At 39.1% G+C, this 20,281-nt stretch overlaps 1 protein-coding gene across 8 annotated transcripts in view; it reads left to right on the forward strand.

Annotated features, from left to right (window-relative positions):
* The window catches only part of ubr4 (ubiquitin protein ligase E3 component n-recognin 4), a 58,886-nt gene that overhangs the window by 18,159 nt on the left and 20,446 nt on the right, over positions 1-20,281 (forward strand). For 2 of the 8 annotated variants that reach the window (XM_085394662.1, XM_085394666.1), the window contains 39 exons: positions 703-821; positions 925-1,022; positions 1,153-1,310; positions 1,417-1,623; positions 1,796-1,897; positions 1,977-2,077; positions 2,204-2,591; positions 3,084-3,147; positions 3,699-3,890; positions 4,037-4,107; positions 4,836-5,028; positions 5,703-5,936; positions 6,058-6,228; positions 6,363-6,545; positions 6,787-6,945; positions 7,058-7,210; positions 7,382-7,609; positions 8,419-8,576; positions 8,678-8,852; positions 9,065-9,266; positions 9,593-9,756; positions 11,613-11,829; positions 12,028-12,244; positions 14,188-14,220; positions 14,490-14,553; positions 14,675-14,809; positions 14,940-15,114; positions 15,330-15,461; positions 15,672-15,793; positions 16,023-16,134; positions 16,300-16,430; positions 17,075-17,252; positions 17,698-17,802; positions 18,217-18,354; positions 18,743-18,911; positions 19,133-19,337; positions 19,420-19,533; positions 19,768-19,977; positions 20,067-20,216. In XM_085394662.1, the coding sequence (XP_085250788.1) occupies positions 703-821; positions 925-1,022; positions 1,153-1,310; positions 1,417-1,623; positions 1,796-1,897; positions 1,977-2,077; positions 2,204-2,591; positions 3,084-3,147; positions 3,699-3,890; positions 4,037-4,107; positions 4,836-5,028; positions 5,703-5,936; positions 6,058-6,228; positions 6,363-6,545; positions 6,787-6,945; positions 7,058-7,210; positions 7,382-7,609; positions 8,419-8,576; positions 8,678-8,852; positions 9,065-9,266; positions 9,593-9,756; positions 11,613-11,829; positions 12,028-12,244; positions 14,188-14,220; positions 14,490-14,553; positions 14,675-14,809; positions 14,940-15,114; positions 15,330-15,461; positions 15,672-15,793; positions 16,023-16,134; positions 16,300-16,430; positions 17,075-17,252; positions 17,698-17,802; positions 18,217-18,354; positions 18,743-18,911; positions 19,133-19,337; positions 19,420-19,533; positions 19,768-19,977; positions 20,067-20,216 (6,127 nt within the window). The remainder of the gene's footprint in view (positions 1-702; positions 822-924; positions 1,023-1,152; positions 1,311-1,416; positions 1,624-1,795; positions 1,898-1,976; positions 2,078-2,203; positions 2,592-3,083; positions 3,148-3,698; positions 3,891-4,036; positions 4,108-4,835; positions 5,029-5,702; positions 5,937-6,057; positions 6,229-6,362; positions 6,546-6,786; positions 6,946-7,057; positions 7,211-7,381; positions 7,610-8,418; positions 8,577-8,677; positions 8,853-9,064; positions 9,267-9,592; positions 9,757-11,612; positions 11,830-12,027; positions 12,245-14,187; positions 14,221-14,489; positions 14,554-14,674; positions 14,810-14,939; positions 15,115-15,329; positions 15,462-15,671; positions 15,794-16,022; positions 16,135-16,299; positions 16,431-17,074; positions 17,253-17,697; positions 17,803-18,216; positions 18,355-18,742; positions 18,912-19,132; positions 19,338-19,419; positions 19,534-19,767; positions 19,978-20,066; positions 20,217-20,281) is intronic. The other 6 variants (XM_085394667.1, XM_085394668.1, XM_085394663.1 and 3 more) reach the window with 5 other exon arrangements.

The raw sequence follows: 20,281 nt of genomic DNA on the forward strand, positions 1-20,281 counted from the left end.
AGCTCTTGTTATATCTAGTAGACTGGAATGCAATAATGTGATTGAAATGCTTGATAGATCACATGATCATGTGGCCAATCACATGGCCAGTTCTTTGGTTACAGATACTCAAAATATTGACAAAATCCAGAGGTCATAGCTTTGGTGACTTAAGTTACATTTAAATTATTACTATTATTATTATTATTATTATTTTTAATTCCACCATATTCGTCAAAGCCAACATTTTGCAAAGCACACATCTACTACATGCACGCTACATAATTCTAGTATCCATATATCTGTTACTTTATATATCTTTTACAGTTTATCAGTATTCTAACACCACTGGCATGTGGATATTTAAATGTTGAATTTATTTAGAATTGACTGTAATTGCTAATGTAAGCTGTTTTTAAAGTTTAGTTTTAGTGAAAGCTTTAGTAAAAAAAACCCCCAAAAAACAAAACCCCTCCGTTACCTTCAGAATGCATGTGTGCTTCAATTTAAGGAATACAACTTAAGGAACCTTAAATATTCCTTCTTTAATTTATATATCATAACATGTTTTTAAATATTTCTAAATCCTTTGATAGTTTTTCTAATTATTTGTTTAGATTTGGAATGTAGCCTACTTCATGTCTAAGAAATAAGACTTGTGGATGATGTTCTTTATGACAACTCATCCTGATCTAATCATTAAACGAAACTTGTCTTGAACAGATCTTACCTATTAATGAACATCCCAGAGGAAGGGGAGAACAAACTGACCGATGCCAAGCTCCAAGGTTATGCTGCAGTTCTGGCCATAGGTTCCACCCGATGCAAGGCCAACATACTTGGTATCCAAATGAAATACTGAAAAATAATATTTTACAATGCAGTGAATATGATTACTTTAATAGCTTTTATGCAGTGGTCTAACAAGACTTTAAATTTCTACAGGTCATAATATTATGCAGAACTTGCCAACAGCTGTGCAGACAGTTTGTGAGTCTTGGAATGGTGTCCACACCACTGAATTTCCCAACATTGGCTCATGGGTATGTGGTTAAAGTTGGAAATTATTAAAACATTTGTTACACATGGCATAATTTTAAAAAACATTGAAGACTTGGCTTTTGCCTGTATTTTCCCACACCATAAATAACAAAACTGGTGGTATCTTTTCAGCGCAATGCATTTGCAAATGATACCATTCCATCAGAGAGCTACATCAGTGCCATCCAAGCAGCTCACCTGGGCACACTGAGTTGTCAGTCCTTGCCTCTGGCCTCTTCTCTTAAACACATCCTTCTCTCACTGGTTCGCCTGATTGGAGACCTCATTGTGTAAGTTAAAAAAACGTCTACTGATAAACTCTTTTGCATGCATAGTTTTTACTCACGAAAAACCTGTTATTGTCTTGTGAATAATGCTGCATTATTGTCTCTTCAGTACTGAGGAGCTGAACCCCTCACAGGTTGTGAGCACCCTGCTGCCTCTGCTCTTGGAGAGCAGCACGGAGAGTGTAGCTGAGATCAGCACCACTTCACTGGAGCGCATCCTTGGCCCATCAGAGTCTGAGGCCTTTCTAGCCCGCATCTACGAGCGTTTGGTGACCGGATGTTACAACATTATTGCCAATCACTCAGATCCCAACAGGTATTTTTAATATGTATCAGATTTCATTAACCTTTAATGAACCATGTTAAATATTAAAATTCAATCAAAACATTACTTTTTATGCTTTTTTTTGTTTGTTTGTTTGTTTGTTTTGTGGGCTGCTCTTCAACATTTATCTATCCCATTTTTTTTTTTTTTTAATATTACTTAGTGGTTTGGATGAGTCCATCCTTGAGGAATGCCTTCAGTACCTTGAAAAACAACTTGAAAGCAGTCAGGTCCGAAAGGCAATGGAAGAATTCTTTTCATTCAGGTATTGTCTCTGCTGATGACACAATCTGGCTTCTCATTCATTCAGTCACCTCACATATTTTGGGTTTCTTCTTTTTCAGTGGTGAGCTTGTCCAAATTATGATGGCAACGGCCAATGAAAACCTGTCTCCAAAGTTTTGTAACAGAGTGCTGAAATTCTTCACCAAGCTTTTCCAGCTCAGTAAGTCTGTAATAATTTTAAAACTATACTGTCCAAGTTTGGTTATATTCAAGCTTTTCAAGGCAGAGCTCTTTGAGCTAAAGCTGGAGTAGATCCCTCTAAGTTTCATCATGCATTTTTCTCCAGCGGAGAAGAACCCAAACCCAAGCCTGTTAGGCCTGTGTGGCTCTTTGGCCCAGCTGGCCTGTGTGGAGCCCTCTCGTCTGCAGTCCTGGCTGACACGTATGACTGCTACCCCACCAAAGGACTCAGAACAACTGGAAATTGTGCAGGAAAACAGACAGCTTCTGCAGCTGCTAACCACTCATATTGTGCGTGACAATAGCCAGGTGGGCGAAGGAGTGTGCACTGTACTCCTCAGCACACTTATTCCCATGGCAACAGACATGCTGGCCAATGGTGATGGAACAGGTTTTCCTGAGCTCATGGTCATCATGGCCACACTTGCCAGTGCGGGACAGGGTGCAGGCCACCTCCAGCTGCACAGGGCAGCTATAGACTGGCTGACTAGATGGTAAGAAATGAATTTTACAGGCATGGAGATCTAAGTTTCAGTCGCATCACTAAAGAAATCTAAAGGGTGGAATTATATAGTTGCTACAGCCAAACTCGCTAGGAAAAAATGCTTGGTTTAAGCTCAATTTATACTTCTGCTACGAATCTATCCAGCAGCTATGACAGCAACTACACCCTAGGGTGTGGCTTTATGTACACATCTCCACATGTCTGATTGGTTTTCCTGCTGATTGCAATGTCATCTTCTTTTTGTAACTGTATTTCTTTTTAATTATTTAAGCTTAAATCTGATGTTGTTCAATTTCCATTGGTAGGAGTATTCAAATAAATTTAGCTCAGTAGCACAGAAATCTGAGCCTCAAGTAGCATTTTGGCTGTGTTATTACATGTTATAGTGAAAGCTCTCTGTAGATTCAGTGTGGGAGTATAAATCTAGGTAGAAATTTAAATGGAGAACTTGTGACCTAAAAGCTTATTTTTTGTTTTGCAGCAAAAAGTATTTAACACAGAAGAATGTCGTGGAAAAAGTGAGCACAAACTTGTCTCATGGAAAGGTGGGTTTTTCACACACTGAAGTGAATTTTGGACATTTCCACAGAATGAGATTTTAATTATGCCACACTTGTTGTAGACCTATGATCAGCCTTGTTATTTGAGAATAATATCGTCACCTCTCTAAAGGTTAAAGACCTTACGTATTCTTTGTTTTGGGAGTGTATTGCAATCTGTGGACTTTCTCTGTGGAAAAAGAAAGGATGTCCTTCTTTGTTACATTTTATATTAAGAAAATGTAAAATCTCTTCAAGGTTAAAATCAAGTGTAAATCATACTATTCTGATTTGATTATGAATTTACTACCACATAGTTGTACATCATGTCCTCTGGTTGTCTGTGTGCTTCTCATACCCCATATTGGACAATCAGAATGAATGATAATGAAACTGGCTTTAGGCAATTAAAGGAAAACACTGTAAAAGTACCAATTTGCCAAAGTATTTTTCTGTGATATATTACATTTTGAAAAATGGCCCAAAATGTGTCCCCTGCAGTTCAGATATTAACATATCTAAATATCAACTGATATGCACTTCTTCTTTGATTTCAGCATGCCAGCATGCTGGAATGCTCATGTCACATCATCTCCTATCTAGCTGATGTGATGAACGCTTTGCGTCAAAGCAGCGGTCAAGGCAACTCAGCAGTGCTGATGGAGGGAGAGGAAAAGGCCATGGAAGTAGACTCAGACTGGGTGGAGGAACTTGTAGTAGAGGAGGATGATTCCCAGGCAGAGGACTCTGTAAGAAGTTGTTCTTTTATTCTCGTCTGTCTCTGTGTGTATGGACTTACAGACATACATCAGTGCTGTTTTTGGGCTTAGCTTTTATCTCTGTCAGTTTGCTATATGAAACAATCCTTTTTAACATGTATGTCATTGTTTGACAGGATGAAGACTCACTTTGCAACAAACTTTGCACTTTTACCATCACTCAGAAGGAATTCATGAACCAGCACTGGTAAAGAAAAGTTTGTTTATTGTGATTTTGTTCTAATCTTAAGTGCAGCCTTTGGTTCCAAATACATCCGCATTACACCTAAAAATGGATTTGTCATACAGTACACGTTTGATTATTTCATTTGTTATTATTCATTTTTTACTAAGAATAAACAAAAAACAGAAACTCATATATTTAGTAGATTGCCTTTATGAATCAGAAAAGCTGATGGTATTTCTCGAATCTGTGGAAACGGGAGGACTCCACACTGCTGAATTACGATGGAAGACAAAATTGCATACATTTGTAACATTTGTAATGTAATTAGTGTTATGTACCTGGAAAAAGTAACAGTGTGTTAGCAACATGTAATATTTTCTATGTGAATTTTTATTTGTTTTTTGACTTGCTGTGAATATTTAAGGATACAGAGGGCAGCTATAAAAGGTTAAAAATGCCTTAATTCATCTAGAGCCTCTGTGGTGTGTAAATCTAACCGGGCAGCAACATATTTAAAGCTTGTCTGAGCTGAGTTAATCTTCTGGAAAATAATCTCCTTGGTTAGCTCTGGAATATGAGTAATTTTTAATTAATTTATCTGGGAATATTTAGGTGGTAGCATGATCAAATAGCCTTCTCTTGTGATATATCCATTTAGACATGGAGAAATACAGTGTCATTCTTTAGTTTCTCACATGATGTGATGTGCCATGCTATATATAGTATTGCCTATACTTTTCATTCTGCAGGTACCACTGTCACACCTGTAAGATGGTGGATGGGGTAGGTGTGTGCACAGTGTGCGCCAAGGTCTGTCACAAAGACCATGAGATCTCCTATGCCAAATATGGCTCTTTCTTCTGTGACTGCGGTGCCAAAGAGGATGGCAGCTGCCAGGTGAGACCGAATACCTCAGGTCATCATGGGAAGAGAACAACAGCGGTAACTTTAGCTTGCAAGTCATTCCCCCATTGACCTCCATCCAGTCATTTCATTTGATTAGGGTTATAGCTAGCCCACACATTTGGCCAGAAAATGAGCAAAATCATGTTAGGAATGTCTTTTTGTCAACTTTTTGTGTACTGAACAGGTCAGCTTCCCTAGTTAATCTTAAAGTCCGTGTAAAGAGATAATTCAAGGTTTACTTTGTATAAATATAAAAGTCTTTGAACCATCTTTTACTGAATTTTGTAGGTGTCGTATAATATTTTTTATCTGTGTGGTTTATAAAATATTTTTTATGATGTGACAAACATGTTTGTAACCACTTTACACGGACTTTAACAAATTTTTTTTATTTTTTTATGTGCATGTGATGAGCAAGCCATCAATTACATCTTACCTTTAGTTTACGGCGTAATAAGTACGATAGGCTTTTAGCTTTTTTGTTTTGTTTTGTTAATGCGATGTTTTCCTCACTATCAGTGTTGTGATAACATTTGCTCATAACAGTTTGGTTCACTTTTTTATAAATGTTTGTTCCACTTCTGCACTTATACGTATTATCGGTTGACATTTACAATGCATAAAGGGGAGCATAAAGAATCATTTAAGTATACATTTATATTAATATCAACTTTCTCCACTTCTTACTTTGTGTGTTGCATCATTCACAGGCCCTGGTCAAACGCAGTCCCAGCAGCGGCATGGGCTCTACTCTTAAAGAGTCTTCAGCTTTCCAGAGTGAGCTGCGTATTCCTGAGAGTGCTATTCGCCACCAAAATTCCTCACCGTCTGACAAGGGCAAGGTCACCATCTGTGATGGCAAATCCAGTGATGAAGACAGACCTAAGAAGAGCAGCGTGTGCAAGAGCATTGAAGGCTGTCAAGAAGAGCTGCTAGCACAAGTGGTTAGAGAGAACATATTAATTTATTTTTATCTGTCATCTCCTAAAACCGTTAAGAGTTCTTCTTTTTTATGTGAAAAGATGTTGTGAGACTTATGTTTTTGCCCCTCTTTTATCATGCTAGATGGGGTCATCTACTGCTGCAGTCATACTGGAAATGCTCATGTTTCTCATGGAAGCTATCCAGACCAACTTCCAGCAAGCATCAGCAGTGGGAAGCAGCAGCCGGGCACAGCAAGCCCTCAATGAACTGCATACTCAGGACAAAATTGTGGAGATGACGGACCAGTTAATGGTATCATGACCCAAATAGATTGCCTGTTCCAGTAAAACACTTAATTCATTGATAAGTTATTAAAACTTAATTAAAATAGAATTCTATTATTTACCTGCTGCATTTCATTGTTAACGGCTACTTTTTCCCTTCAGGTCCCCACACTTGGCTCCCAGGAAGGAGCTTTTGAGAATGTGCGAATGAACTACAGCGGTGACCAGGGGCAAACTATACGCCAGCTCATCAGTGCACATGTCCTGCGCCGTGTTGCCATGTGTGTTCTGTCTTCCCCCCATGGACGGCGTCAGCACCTGGCAGTCAGCCATGAAAAGGGGAAGGTAAACTAAACAATTTAAGTTCCTTTGTCCAATTAGAAGGGCTTTCATTGAATTCTTATTTAAAATATATGCATTGTTATTGTGTTTTTTCTCTTTGACTTTTTTCTTTAAGTTTTCTTTAAGTTGTTTGGTATGTTATCAAGATACTTTGCAAACTATGAAATAAGAACAGATAGGGAAATCTGTGTTTTCACTGTTAAAATGTCTCAACCTGACTTTTTCTCCATTTCCTATCTGGCAGATAACAGTCCTTCAGCTGTCTACTCTCCTGAAACAAGCTGACTCAAGCAAAAGGAAGTTGACACTGACCCGTTTGGCTTCAGCCCCAGTCCCATTCACTGTCCTTAGTCTTACAGGAAATCCCTGTAATGAAGACTACCTGGCTGTGTGTGGCCTTAAGGTCAGAAACGAGCTGCTTCTTGTAAAACAACTTGTAGAGTCAAAAGAACAGTTGCTGTAGGAATTCGTTAAATTTAACTATCTTGTTTTTTTTTCCATTCATCTCTTCCCAGGACTGCCATGTACTAACTTTCAGCAGCACAGGTTCTGTGTCTGACCACCTGGTGTTGCATCCACAACTGGCCACTGGCAACTTTATCATCAAAGCTATCTGGTTACCAGGCTCACAGACTGAACTTGCCATCATCACTGCTGACTTTGTCAAGGTATATATTAAAATAATAAACATATTTTGCACTTAAAGCAACATAATTGATTTTGTTTCTGCAATTTCTTTATGAAAACAACCATAGATACTATACATATACCTTTCTGCCCTAGGAAAACAAAAGATTGCTTAATACTGCCTTTTAATGCTTGTTCCCTTTGGAAAACAGATCTATGACTTGTCAGTGGATGCCCTGAGTCCAATGTACTATTTCCTGCTCCCAAGTTCCAAGATTCGTGATGCTACATTCCTTTTCAATGAAGAGGGGAAGAACATTATTGTCATCATGTCATCAGCAGGTTACATGTACACCCAGGTCATGGATGAATCTAGCAGTGCTCAGCATGGCCCTTTTTATGTTACAAATGTATTGGAGATAACCCACGAAGACTTGAAGGTAACTAGGATTTGACATGAGTTGATGTTGTGACAAGGTTGCTGTCTTAATGGTCTCCAACAGGGGTGTCAAATGTACGACCTTCGGGCCACATTCGGCCCACAATACAATTATATCTGGCCTGCAAGGTATTTTCATACGTCAGTTATTAATGGCTCGTCAGCATGGGGGAGCTAAATCTTCAGCCCTGCTGAGAATCCATGCAAGCAGGGGTGGGACTTTATTTTGATGGGCACACCATGCTGCTAATCACATGCAAAGACAGACTGCGATCAGACCATTATGTGAAAAAAGGAAAAGGGGGCAGAAGTTCCAAAAGCAGCAAGTTTAGTGGTGTGCCAAATCATGCCAGAGTACAAAAAATGCTTAGCTATGTCTCTAATAAAACCTCTGTAACTTTGTGAAAAATAGAAATGTTTCTGTTTTTCACTTTCTGCTATAGAATTATCAGGGGTGGGGGCTACAGGCTAATTAAAGGCTAACTACAGGCTAATTTTGTAACTTCTTTACACTGACCAATTTCGTTGTACTCTGTACAATGACAATAAAGGCTATTCTACTCTATTCTAAAAAGGGGAGTTTCACTGGTCCGGCCTGCTTAAAGTCAAAGTGGGCTGCATGTGGCCCACGATGTAAAATGAGTTTGACACCCCTGGTCTACAGTATTTCTGTCATACTTTCCAGCTCTCATTTCTTTTGGGGGAATGTTTGGTTGATGTGTACATCATACCTTTATTCAGTGTTCAGGTGTTTTTGAAACTACATTAAAGAAAGCAGTTTTGAGGTAAATTCTTTCTTTGTAAACACAGGATAGCAATGGACAGGTAGCTGGCGGTGGTGTTTCTGTCTATTACTCCCATGTCCTTCAGATGCTTTTCTTCAGCTACAGCCAGGGGAAGTCATTCGCTGCCACAGTGAGCCGCAGCACAACTGATGTGCAGAGGCTCTTTGCCATCAATGTGAAAGGGTAACACAATAAAATAGTCTGTAAAAGCCTATCAAATATAATCGTAACTGGAAAAGAAAATTATGAACAGAAATATTTTTTTTCCCATTTTGTCTTTAAAGCTCCAATGGTGGCAGCAGTAAGATGTCTCCTGCACTGTGCCAGTGGTCTGAGGTCATGAACCATCCAGGCCTTGTGTGCTGTGTGCAACAGACAACAGGCATACCTCTGGTTATCATGGTCAAACCTGACACCTTCCTCATCCAAGAGATTAAAACCCTGCCAGCCAAAGCTAAGGTAAATACCATTTACTATTGTGACATGAAACTGGTTAGGATACCATGAAAACAGTAATTGGAGGAAAAAAAGGAAATTCCATTTTGGAGTACAGAACTGTATAAACACAAAGCTTTTCCGGTTGTCTTGTTTACTAAGCAAAGTTATTTCCCATGAGTTTACCTAATTTTACTGTTTTCTAAGGTTAACATTTATTTGTCGGTTTCTGTCAGATTCAAGATATGGTAGCTATCCGACACACTGCCAGTAATGAGCAGCAGCGCACTACCATGATTCTTCTATGTGAGGATGGCAGCTTGCGAATCTACATGGCAAATGTGGACAACACCTCCTACTGGCTCCAGCCCTCATTGCAGCCCAGCTGTGGCATAAGCATCATGAAGCCAGTCCGCAAGCGCAAGGCCGCTGCTGCCAGTAAGTTTGTGGACAAGGGTTATTTTGTAAATGCCAGTTATGTATGATGAATGAACAGCTTGTACTAACCTGTTTATTGCTTACTTAATATTTGCTGATATGTTACTGATGACACAGATTTGTAACCTTTTCCATAAATGCCCGTATGTTTTCTGATTTAAGTTTGCTTATTTTAAATTTTTCTTAAAATTCAAAGTGTAATTCATTCACATTTTCAGATCATGTTTCTTGTGTTCATTCTCCATGTAGCCAGACATACACAATAATAAAAGCAACTAATCTAAAATTTTGGGGAGCTAATTTGAATGTAATGATTTTACTTTAAGCCACCCGGACTTCCAGTCAGGTGACATTCCCAGTGGATTTCTTTGAACACAACCAGCAACTGACAGAGGTGGAGTTTGGGGGTAATGACTTGCTGCAGGTCTACAACGGACAGCAGATCAAACACAGGCTCAACTCCACAGGGATGTATGTGGCCAACACAAAGGTAGAGGCATTGTACCTTAATGTTCTGTGTTAGAAAAGGTGTAAAAACATTGCTCTGCTTCTCTCTTGTAATGCAGGTTATTGCTGCGTCAGCAGTGCTTGAGTTGATAACCATGGTGCAGCAGAGGGATCTTTGTTAATTAAATTTTATGTAAATGTAGTTTAATGTTATCTGCCATCACTTGTGTTGAGACTTTGCTGTCTTTGCCATCTACATTTGTGCAGTTTACTATACCAGAGTACATTAGTATATGTCCAGTCTAAATCCAAGTGACCCTGCTTTAAATAAAAACAGTGAAGACTAGAGCAGGGCGATATGGCCAAAAATATTTATCACGATATATATTTGAAAATTTGCGATAACGATATAACCGACGATATAATTGATGCGAGACAAAATACAACTCCACAACATTACTAGCGCAAAAAGACAACCTTCCATTTATTTTCACTTAAACAAGAAGCTGGTTTTTATGTACATTAAAGCTTTATAAAAATGTAACAGTGCAAATGCAAATTCCTTGCTGAAAGTTTAACCAAAAGGCATTTCCAGTAGAAATGGGCTGACATATCCTGAGCATAACCATGTATAATATCCACTGAAGTTAAAAAGAGGTGCTTTGCAACATTAAACTGCAGTGTGCAGTATGTATTTTTCGGACCATAAGGTGCACGGGATTATAAGGCACATTAAGCGAAACAAAGCAGTCAGATAAATCAAACTTTATTAAACTCATTCTTCTTGCTTCCTCCACTTCTGTACCATTGATTCATTAATGTTGAATTCTCTGGCAGCTGCTCTATTCCCATGTTGTTGCAGTCTATTAATGACTAACCTCATATTGTGGATGGATTATCTCAGTTGTTCTCCTGACTGAAGTTTGGTCCGTTTACAACATCCTGCCATGCGATTGCATTTGTCTCTAACCATGAAGAACCTTCACGTTAACTTTTATAAGTGGAAAAGTGTTAGTGTTCGTCCTCCAGCTTCACTGTTTATGTTATGCTAACATAGCTGTGTCGCTAGCGATCACGTAGCACATCATTATATACCAGCTAGCCCAACTTCAGTAACCCTACAAACGTCACTGCTGTTTAGTTTCCTGTCTTCATTTATGTTGGAAGTGATAGCAGAACTGTACGTTTGATTTTTTTCAGAAATCTCTCAGTCAGAACATGCTATATCATGCTTAGGTAACTAGCGAAACTAGCGAGCTAACTTCCGCTAGCTTCCTGCTAACGTCTAACTCCGTTAAATGTAATAACTTTAGTTTTCATGGATGCCTGGAAGTTAAACTTCATAGTTACACCTGGTAAAGCAGCAATGCTGATAGTTTTATTAAAGATGAAAGAATTTAGACAGTTTTTAACTCTAAGTGATGCTGCAGTGTTGTTTGACCTGAAGCGTACGGAGTTTAGGACCCAGATTACTCCCAGATTTAAGAGCATCTTAGTCCGACAAATATGACAATAACAACGGCCGCTTGCATGTTCTGCAAAAAAAATGTGCTTTGTCGTGTATCTGACGGACAAACACCAAACCAGTTCCACATCACGGAAGTTGCACCATTTTTACAAACCAATTCTGGTTCATCTGTTTCACTCAACAATCGGCCATGTGCGTATGAAAACAAAGGCACTGCGCATGCGCGTTTTACTCCCATTCTATCGCGATATTTCATTTTCCTATCGTTGCCTAACATTATACCGGTATTACCGTGAACGGTATAATATGGCCCAGCCCTAGTGAAGACACCTATTCTAAACATGTTTTTCAGCTGTAGTCAAGAAAAAAAGATGTAAAATAACAAATGTCATGTTTCTTTTTGCTTTCCTTTCTCTTTTCCTTCATCCTAGCCTGGAGGGTTCACTGTAGAGGCAGTAAACAACAACAGTTCAATGGTGATGACAGGTATGCGGGTTCAGGTGGGCACCCAGGCCATTGAAAGGGCTCCTTCTTATGTGGAGGTCTTTGGACGCACCATGCAGATAAATCTGACAAGAGCTCGCTGGTTTGACTTCCCCTTCACGAGAGAGGAGGCCCTGCAGGCTGACAAGAAGCTGTCTATATTTAGTAAGATCAAGACTGTGCAGTGGTTATACGTTTTTTTTTTTTTTACTACTTAATGGTTTTTCTTGTTGCCTGTATTGATATTCCAATACACGTGTTTAAATAATTTGCGCTGACCTGTTCATATTATTTGGTCATATGGTCATATGCTTCAGTCTGTTTAGATAGATCTTCTAATACACTGTCTTGCTAATTTTTAAGTTGGAGCATCTGTTGACCCAGCTGGAGTCACCATGCTTGATTCAATTAAGATCTATGGAAAAACCAAGGAGCAGTTTGGCTGGCCTGAGGATCCACCAGAAGACTTCTCATCTGCCTCAGTTAACAATGTCTGCAGTCCCAGCCTCAACCAGGGCAATGGGACCTCTGATGGAGACATAGCCACCCCAACAACAACTAGTGGCACTGTATTAGAGAGGTATGAGCTTTTCAATTTGGGCTGCGAAAAGGTCAACCCAAGTTGTTGGCATTCATTTTTTATCCCCAGGGTTGAATAAACCACTCCTAATGAACTGATGAGCAAGTTGACCATCATCTATTAAGTACCTTTTAGAGATGGCACGATACCACTTTTTTATGTCCGATACCGATATCATAAATTTGGATATCTGCCGATACCGATATGAATCCGATATAGTGTTTTTTAATCAACAAAACTGTTTTTTTTTAAATATCTTGCTGCATTTTGTATAAGTTCATACTCAAGTTTAAAACAACAACTACACTAAAGCTATTCTGTTATACCTGTATGCAAAAAAAAATATTTCATAGTTCAGCAATACTGATCAATCTAATAAACTCAAACCTACACCATCCTCCCTATTCTGGTATTTTAAAGAGTGCTTAGCGTAAATATTAAGCAACCTTACTAATAGGGTTCCAGCTCCCAGCAACAAAAATAAATAAATAAAAAATAGGGAACCACCCTCCACCTCATGATGCTTAATCGACGTAATCAACCTTAATTTGATGCAGTGTGAAAAAAAAATGCACAGAAATGAATTATTTTTCAAGAAATATTAAATAGATTCAACATCTTTCTTCAACAAAATTGCAGACTGCACAGATGGTACCTTCCCAAAGGAAAAAGTACTATAGCTTACTAGGGTATATATATTAGACTTAATAGTTACTATATACAGTAATTGACTTCTATTCATTTTACATCAAATTAAAACTTTGGGTGTCAGATAATTATTTACTAAAAGCTAGACATTTTAAATGAGAATAAGAAAGAAAAGTATGTCTTTGTGCCCCCTTTTCCCTGTTCATGCCCTATCGGCCCCCCTGGCTAAACTTTGCTAGATCCGCCCCTGCACAGTTACCAGCCGTCAGCTACGTAGAAAAAGATCCTCGAGTAGAAAGTAATATTAAATAAATTCTAACAACAGCTTATCAAGCTTAAACGTGCTGCTGTTGTTCAGCCGCTGGTTTCCTCTTTCTGGTGCAAAGTGGGCCAAAAACAAACAAGAGAGACGTACTCGCGACAGAAAAGCCAACCAGCTGATCATTAAGCAGTTTCATGATTGAAGTAGCAGCAAGAAGAGGCAGTCGCTTGTTAAGCTTAATGCAGGAATGCTTTACATTCAGAGATGGACTTACACACTTGCTTTACTTCTCTCGGGGATAACTTTGTCAGAGATGAAATGCCGGGTTGCTAGCGAAGCTCCACATGCTATCCAGACCACCGACAGGTCCCGCATGTCACAGCCGCTCTATCACGTGATGCATACTGCTCCGACGTGCTAACATTCTGAGGCGAGTTACGGCGTGTTGCAAGTTTTGTGAGATGCTTTCGTGATATTTAATGGATCGGATTACATTTTTTATTTTTCTCCGATATCCGATTCAGTAATTTAGGTCAGTATCGGACTGATACCGATACGTAATATCGGATCGGTCCATCTCTAGTACCTTTATATAAAACCTCTCGGTAGATTTGTTGGGTTCAGTGTTTCATCATAACTGTTTTTTGGTCCATTCACTTGACAACGAAATGTTTTCTAAAACATTGTTTTATCTACATTTCCTCAGTTTTGTGTGAAGATGTATATTTTGTGAAAAGCGCAATACATATATTACCATAGATGTGATGTTTTTTAAAAATTATTTTAACTCGTACTACATTTTATAAGCATGTATTGAATACAGCTGTGTAGTATGGGTTGTTGGACACAATCCTGAAATTTGAGCAGTAGCAGTGAGCTCTCTTTAGTGTGTTTTAGTGCATGGCTCTTGTGATCATCTTTTCTTGCATGTGTCTTTTGTTCAACTGAATCATTTATTTCCACTTGTTTCTTTCCGTGATCCTCACACTTATTTTTGTTCTTTTTCTTTTGCTCCCAAAATTACAATAAAAAGTTGTGAAACTGAGTCCTTATCAACATTGGACCGGTTAGTAACTGCCTTTTCTCTGCTTGTTTGTATGGTTTTGTGCATGTGTGCCAGCTTGTTTGTCTTTGCCTGCAACCGAACATGCCATGCACCATTTCCACACCTGTGCAGCAACAGAAACATTTTTCCCCTGACATTTATTCTTGCACTCAATTTTGTTTGGCGTTTAGAGTAGCAGCAGAATAATAGTGCTTTTTCCCCCTGTATGATTGGTTATTTAAAGAATAATTCACAGGAGATGCAGAATTGATGTTCTTTCTCTATTTCAGGTTGGTGGTCAGCTCCCTTGAAGCTTTGGAAAGCTGTTTTGCAGTTGGTTCATCCAGTGAAAAGGTAAACCTGTGAAGACTTAATTTTTTTATTGACTTTTAAAAGCATAATTCTGTATAAATGAATCCCTGTTATCTACATGCTTGTGTTCAGGATGCATTTTTAATTCATGTCAACTCTATAGGAGAAAAACAAGGCTGCAGCACTGGAGTTGGCAACTTTACTTCTGTCGATGCCAACACCTGTAGGTGTGCAGCAGCAGACAAAGGGGCTTCTTGCCAGTCTGCACACAAGCCGTACTGCCTACCACAATCACAAGGTAATAAAAGAGGCCAAATTCATACAATGTTTAGCTCATTATAATCTGAAAAATGTTGTATTGATTTTCATTAACAGCCAAACACCTTAATACTCTCGCGAACCACTATCCCTCCCTCTGTTCTCCTCAGGACCAGTCCTTGCTGAGCAATGCTGTGCAGTGTCTGAATAGTTGCAGCCGGGAAGGGAAAGAGCTAGACCCTGATGTCTTCCAAAGACTTGTAATCACTGCCCGCTCCATTGCGATCATGAGACCCAACAACTTGGTGCATTTCACAGAAACAAAATCATTGCACCATGACTCGGGTAAGAAGCTTTTCTTGTTATGAAGAATGTTGGCATAGAATAGAATGTTTTATATGTATTCTTGTGTGAGCATATAACAAATAAACTTGATTTTTGTCATTTGGAGTCAAAGTCAGAAAAAGATACTTTTTACTTTTCACTTACAATGAAACAGCTTGGAAGTTAACTGACTTATAATTCTCACACTTACTGGTGTTCTTCTCTTACTAACTCAGAGGTGACAGAGGATGGACAAAAGCATGTGGATAGTGAGAACTGTAATTTTATTGCACAACTGATGAATAACTTCTGGAAACTTCATGCCCTAAAACCAAAGAATGCCTTTCTTGCTCCTGCTTGCTTGCCTGGTAAGTTCTACCCTGTGGGTCCCCAACATTTTGCAAGAACATTTATTGTTAAATGTATATGCATTTATACATATGTGTTGTGAGTAATGTTGATTCACTTAAATCTTATGTAAACAATTTACACGTATTGTAATGCCCAACAGCACGAGTACATTTGTCTTCTATTCTGAAACCCTAGTCTGGAAATGAGTTATTTATTTTAAATTTAAGGTCTAACTCATGTGGAAGCAACAGTAAATGCCTTGGTAGACATCATCCATGCATACTGCACATGTGAGCTGGATTACGTCAATGTAGCCTCCAAAATCTACATGCAGATGTTACTGTGTCCTGTAAGTATATCAGTTTTATTGATCAGTCATTTTTATTTATCTTCTTCTCCTTGAACAGCATTTTAACTACTGTAGTTTGTACCTTGTCAGTAGATTTTTTTTACATGGCTTTACAAGGGTGATAATAAGCAGCATGCCTATATTAAAGATTTTAGGCAATTAGAAGGAGCTCTTGCATGGATCACTGTCAAAGTCATGAGGTAACCAGTCTATATTTAACAATTCACAGGACACTGCTGTCAGCTTTTCTTGCAAGCAGGCTCTGATCAGAGTGCTTAGACCAAGAAACAAGCGACGCCATGTGACCCTTCCATCTCCCCCACGTTCCAACACACCTATGGGTATGTTTATTAATTAATTCAAAGTATTAATTGAATGTTACTAGATGTACATGAATATTTGATAGTTTTTTGGGGGCAATATTAAATATGATTTCTCATATTAGTTATCATTTTAACAAGGCTTTAGGGATCCTCTAAATGTTTGCGGTTGATCTCCTTTATCAGGAGACAAGGATGATGATGACGACGACGATGCAGATGACAAAATGCAGTCATCAGTGTTGACTGGTGGAGAAGAGGGTCGACAGGAGAGCCAAGAACAAAATGAAGTGGACCATGGCGACTTTGAGATGGTGGTGAGACAAAGAGCAGCAGTCTGTAGGCCAGGGGTGTCCAACTCCAGGCCTCGAGGGACAGTGTCCTGAAGGTTTTAGAAGTGTCCTTGATCCAATACAGCTGTTTTAAATGGCTAAATTACCTCCTCAACATGTCTTGAAGTTCTCTAGAGACCTGGTAATGAACTAATCATGATTCAAGTGTGTTGACCCAGAGTGAGATCTAAAACTTGCAGAACACCGGCCCTTGAAGCCTGGAGTTGGACACCCCTGCTGTAGGCTGTTTCTGACATTGGACTAGCATTTTTTTTAGACTGTTTAGAGACACTCATCGCAAAAGTATAAATGATCTTCCTGTTCCTGAATTATTCTGGATGCAGAGTATAATGTTGTAACATCGCAAAGATATATTTAAAGTAACTAACTAGCTCTGACGATGTCAAAAAGTTTGTAATTCACTTCTGTTCATTTATATTATGACTAAATTGTTTTTCTGAGCTCACACTACATAGACAATAAATATACACTGGAGTAACATTTTTAAAAGCCACTTATATTCCTTTCTTTGGCTTGTATGACCATCTTCAAATTTAAATCTTAGTTATCTATAAATTACATATGCATGTTAAAATTTGGTAAAACATGCCTGTTTTTGTGCTTCACAGTCCGAGTCTATGGTCCTGGAGACAGCAGAAAATGTCAACAATGGAAATCCATCTCCCCTCGAGGCTCTGCTTGCTGGAGCTGAAGGTTTCCCCCCCATGCTTGACATACCTCCTGATGCAGATGATGAAACCATGGTAGAGTTGGCAATTGCTCTAAGCCTGCAGCAGGATCAACAGGGTAAGTGACCAGAAAATCCTAAATAAAGTAATAATTTTGTGACTAGTGTGACTGTGACTTATTACTAGTCCTACTCAGCATTAGTCTTTCCTGTCTATGCTGAAACTATTCTAAATTTCTTTAAACCTTGAAATTCATAGAGCCTTACAATTTTTCTTTTACATAATTGTTTCGAAGCTTTTTTGGTGTGTGTGTGTGTGTGTGTGTGTGTGTGTGTGTGTGTGTGTGTGTGTGTATCAGTTGCCACCCTTCAGAGTGATTTAAACCCTCATAAGTTATTCAACAAAATACAATTTCTTCTTCTTCTTCTCCCCCCCCCCCCCCCAGATTACGTTATTTGAATTGTTCTGATCTGCAAAACTTAATGTTTCACCCTGACACATTTTAATGGAAGTTTGGGCACTCCTAGAAGTCCGTCCTTAAACACAATTTTTGACATTTTTAGGCAGTAGCAGCAGTGCTCTTGGGCTTCAGAGTCTAGGCCTGTCTGGCCAGGCCCCAAGCTCCTCTTCACTTGATGCTGGCACCCTGTCAGACACCACTGCATCAGGTAATAAGACCATCTTCACGCTCAACCGGAAGCTAGTTTTTAATGCTTGCAAAGTCACTGTTGCAAGTCAGTTAAACAAACCTTTTTTTTAAAGTTCCAAAAATAAAATAACTTTTTATTTTTAAATTAAATAAAAGGAAATTATTATCATTAAATAATTTTATTCTAACTTGAAGCTCATAAGCTCATCAGTGATACAGCATGTAGTTGTACTGCTCATATCTGTAAGCTGGCCAATGTCAAATTAACCCCTATAATTTAATGCCACACTGGTCACAATGGGTTCGGTAGCACTTATTTTTGATTGTACTGCATGCTCTTTGCATTGTTGGTGCACAAGTATAAACTAAGATCATGTATCCTGGCCAGATGACCGCGGTGTATTTACTGTTACAGCTATTGCTATGATTTCAGCCCCGGCATCAGATGATGAGGGCAGCACAGCTGCTACTGATGGTTCCACATTGCGGACCTCCCCAGCTGAGCACGGCGGCAGCGTGGGCTCAGAGAGTGGAGGTTCTGCTATCGACTCTGTAGCAGGGGAGCACAGTGGTGGGTGATTTAAGTAAAACAGGCCAGTTTAATATTAAAAACATTATATATGCATGCCCCGAATTAGTGGTAGTATCTCAAATATGTAGGAACTTCTATATCCAATTCTTTTCAGCCCTGTAGTAAGTATTAGACTTTAAACTTCTTTAGACATTAATTTTCTCTAATTCCCAATAACCTTCTGAGAAAGGTAGCTCTAAGTTTACAGATTATAATATAGTGTGTCACCTTTCCTATCCTTCCCTTTTCCCATGCCTCATTTTGTTGCGCTTTAAAGTCCTGAGGGGCAAACGTGACTCTTCAGTTTAAAATAAAACCTAATCCTTCCCTGTGTTACATTACCAGATTTCCATATTGCTTAGTTGCTTTCATTCATGCATTTGTATAGTGTCAGGTCGCAGCAGTGCATATGGAGACACAACAGCGGAAGGCCACCCCGCTGGTCCAGGCAGCGTGAGTTCCAGCACTGGAGCCATTAGTACCACCACAGCCCAGCAGGAATGTGAAGGCTCAGAAGGTGAAGGAGAGACTGAAGGAGACATTCATACAAGCAACAGGTCAGATTCATGAATTTGGATTATTTTAGGTTAACTTAAGGCTCCATGATAATGAACATCTGCCATGTGATGTGCTGAAGACTCATTTATACTATCTATGGATACCAACATGACCATAAGAAAGACAGATAATAATATTTACTTTTTATTACATTGTCATGAAAAGTGATTTATGCTTAATAGTTTAACCAGTAAAAAAATGTCATTATGTTTTTCATTAGGTTGCACATGGTTCGTCTTATGCTACTGGAGCGTTTGCTTCAGCACCTTTCTCAGCTCCACAATGTAGGTGGAGTCCAAGCTATCCCTTACATGCAAGTTATCCTCATGTTGACCTCTGACCTTGACGGCGAGGATGAAAAGGATAAAGGTGCTTTGGATGACCTGCTTGCACAGCTCATTGCCGAGCTTGGCATGCACAAGAAGGTAACTACTGTTTTGTCCTTTCCTCATTTTGTATCAGGCTCAGAATATTTTTGTTTTACTGAATCGTGTTATATCTCTGCAGGATGTTTCCAAGAAGAATGAGCGTAGTTCCATAAATGAAGTTCATTTGGTCATCATGAGGCTGCTTAGTGTCTTCATGTCTCGAACAAAGTCTGGATCCAAATCTTCCTCTGAGGTACAGTTGTACTATAATCACTATGTAGTGTGTAGCCAGGTTTGCACCTCTCTCAACAACTGCTCAAAATTGATTGCAGTCATTCATCACATCTCATTTTTGCTCAAGTTTCATATTATTATTAACATAACTTGTGCCATGAAGCTCACAGTTTCATGGCTATCATGCAACTTGATTATACTTTGTACATCATGAATTTTGAAGTCAGCTGTTTTCCCTCTTTTTGTCTTCTAGTCATCCTCCCTCATTTCCAATGCCACAGCAACCGCCTTGCTCAGCCTGGGTTCTATTGACTACTGCCTCCAAGTGCTCAAGTCACTCCTGGAGTTTTGGAAGAGCCAACAGGGTGAAGAAGAGCCAGTGACTGCCAGCCAGCTCCTCCGCACACACACAGCTTCCTCTCCCCCTGACATGAGTCCTTTCTTCCTTCGCCAATATGTTAAGGTAAGATAATCTCAACATAAAAAAACGTAAAAGACTATTTATATCTCTCAAATTTTAACATTAACTCAATATATTGTTTTTGCAATCAGGGGCATGCTGCTGATGTGTTTGAAGCCTACTCCCAGTTGTTGACTGAAATGGTGCTTCGGCTGCCATATCAGATAAAGAAAATTGCTGACGCCAACCCACGTATCCCACCTCCTGTATTTGATCATTCCTGGTTCTACTATCTATCTGAAGTAAGCCATCATATAAATGTTTTTTTTCTTTTGTCTTTCCAAAAGAGAGAAATTGATCTCCTCAT

The sequence above is a fragment of the Rhamphochromis longiceps genome, linkage group LG20 (genome assembly GCF_057381845.1).
Source record: "Rhamphochromis longiceps isolate RC_006_pf linkage group LG20, R_longiceps_female_GT1.1, whole genome shotgun sequence".
Taxonomy (NCBI): Eukaryota; Metazoa; Chordata; class Actinopteri; order Cichliformes; family Cichlidae; genus Rhamphochromis; species Rhamphochromis longiceps.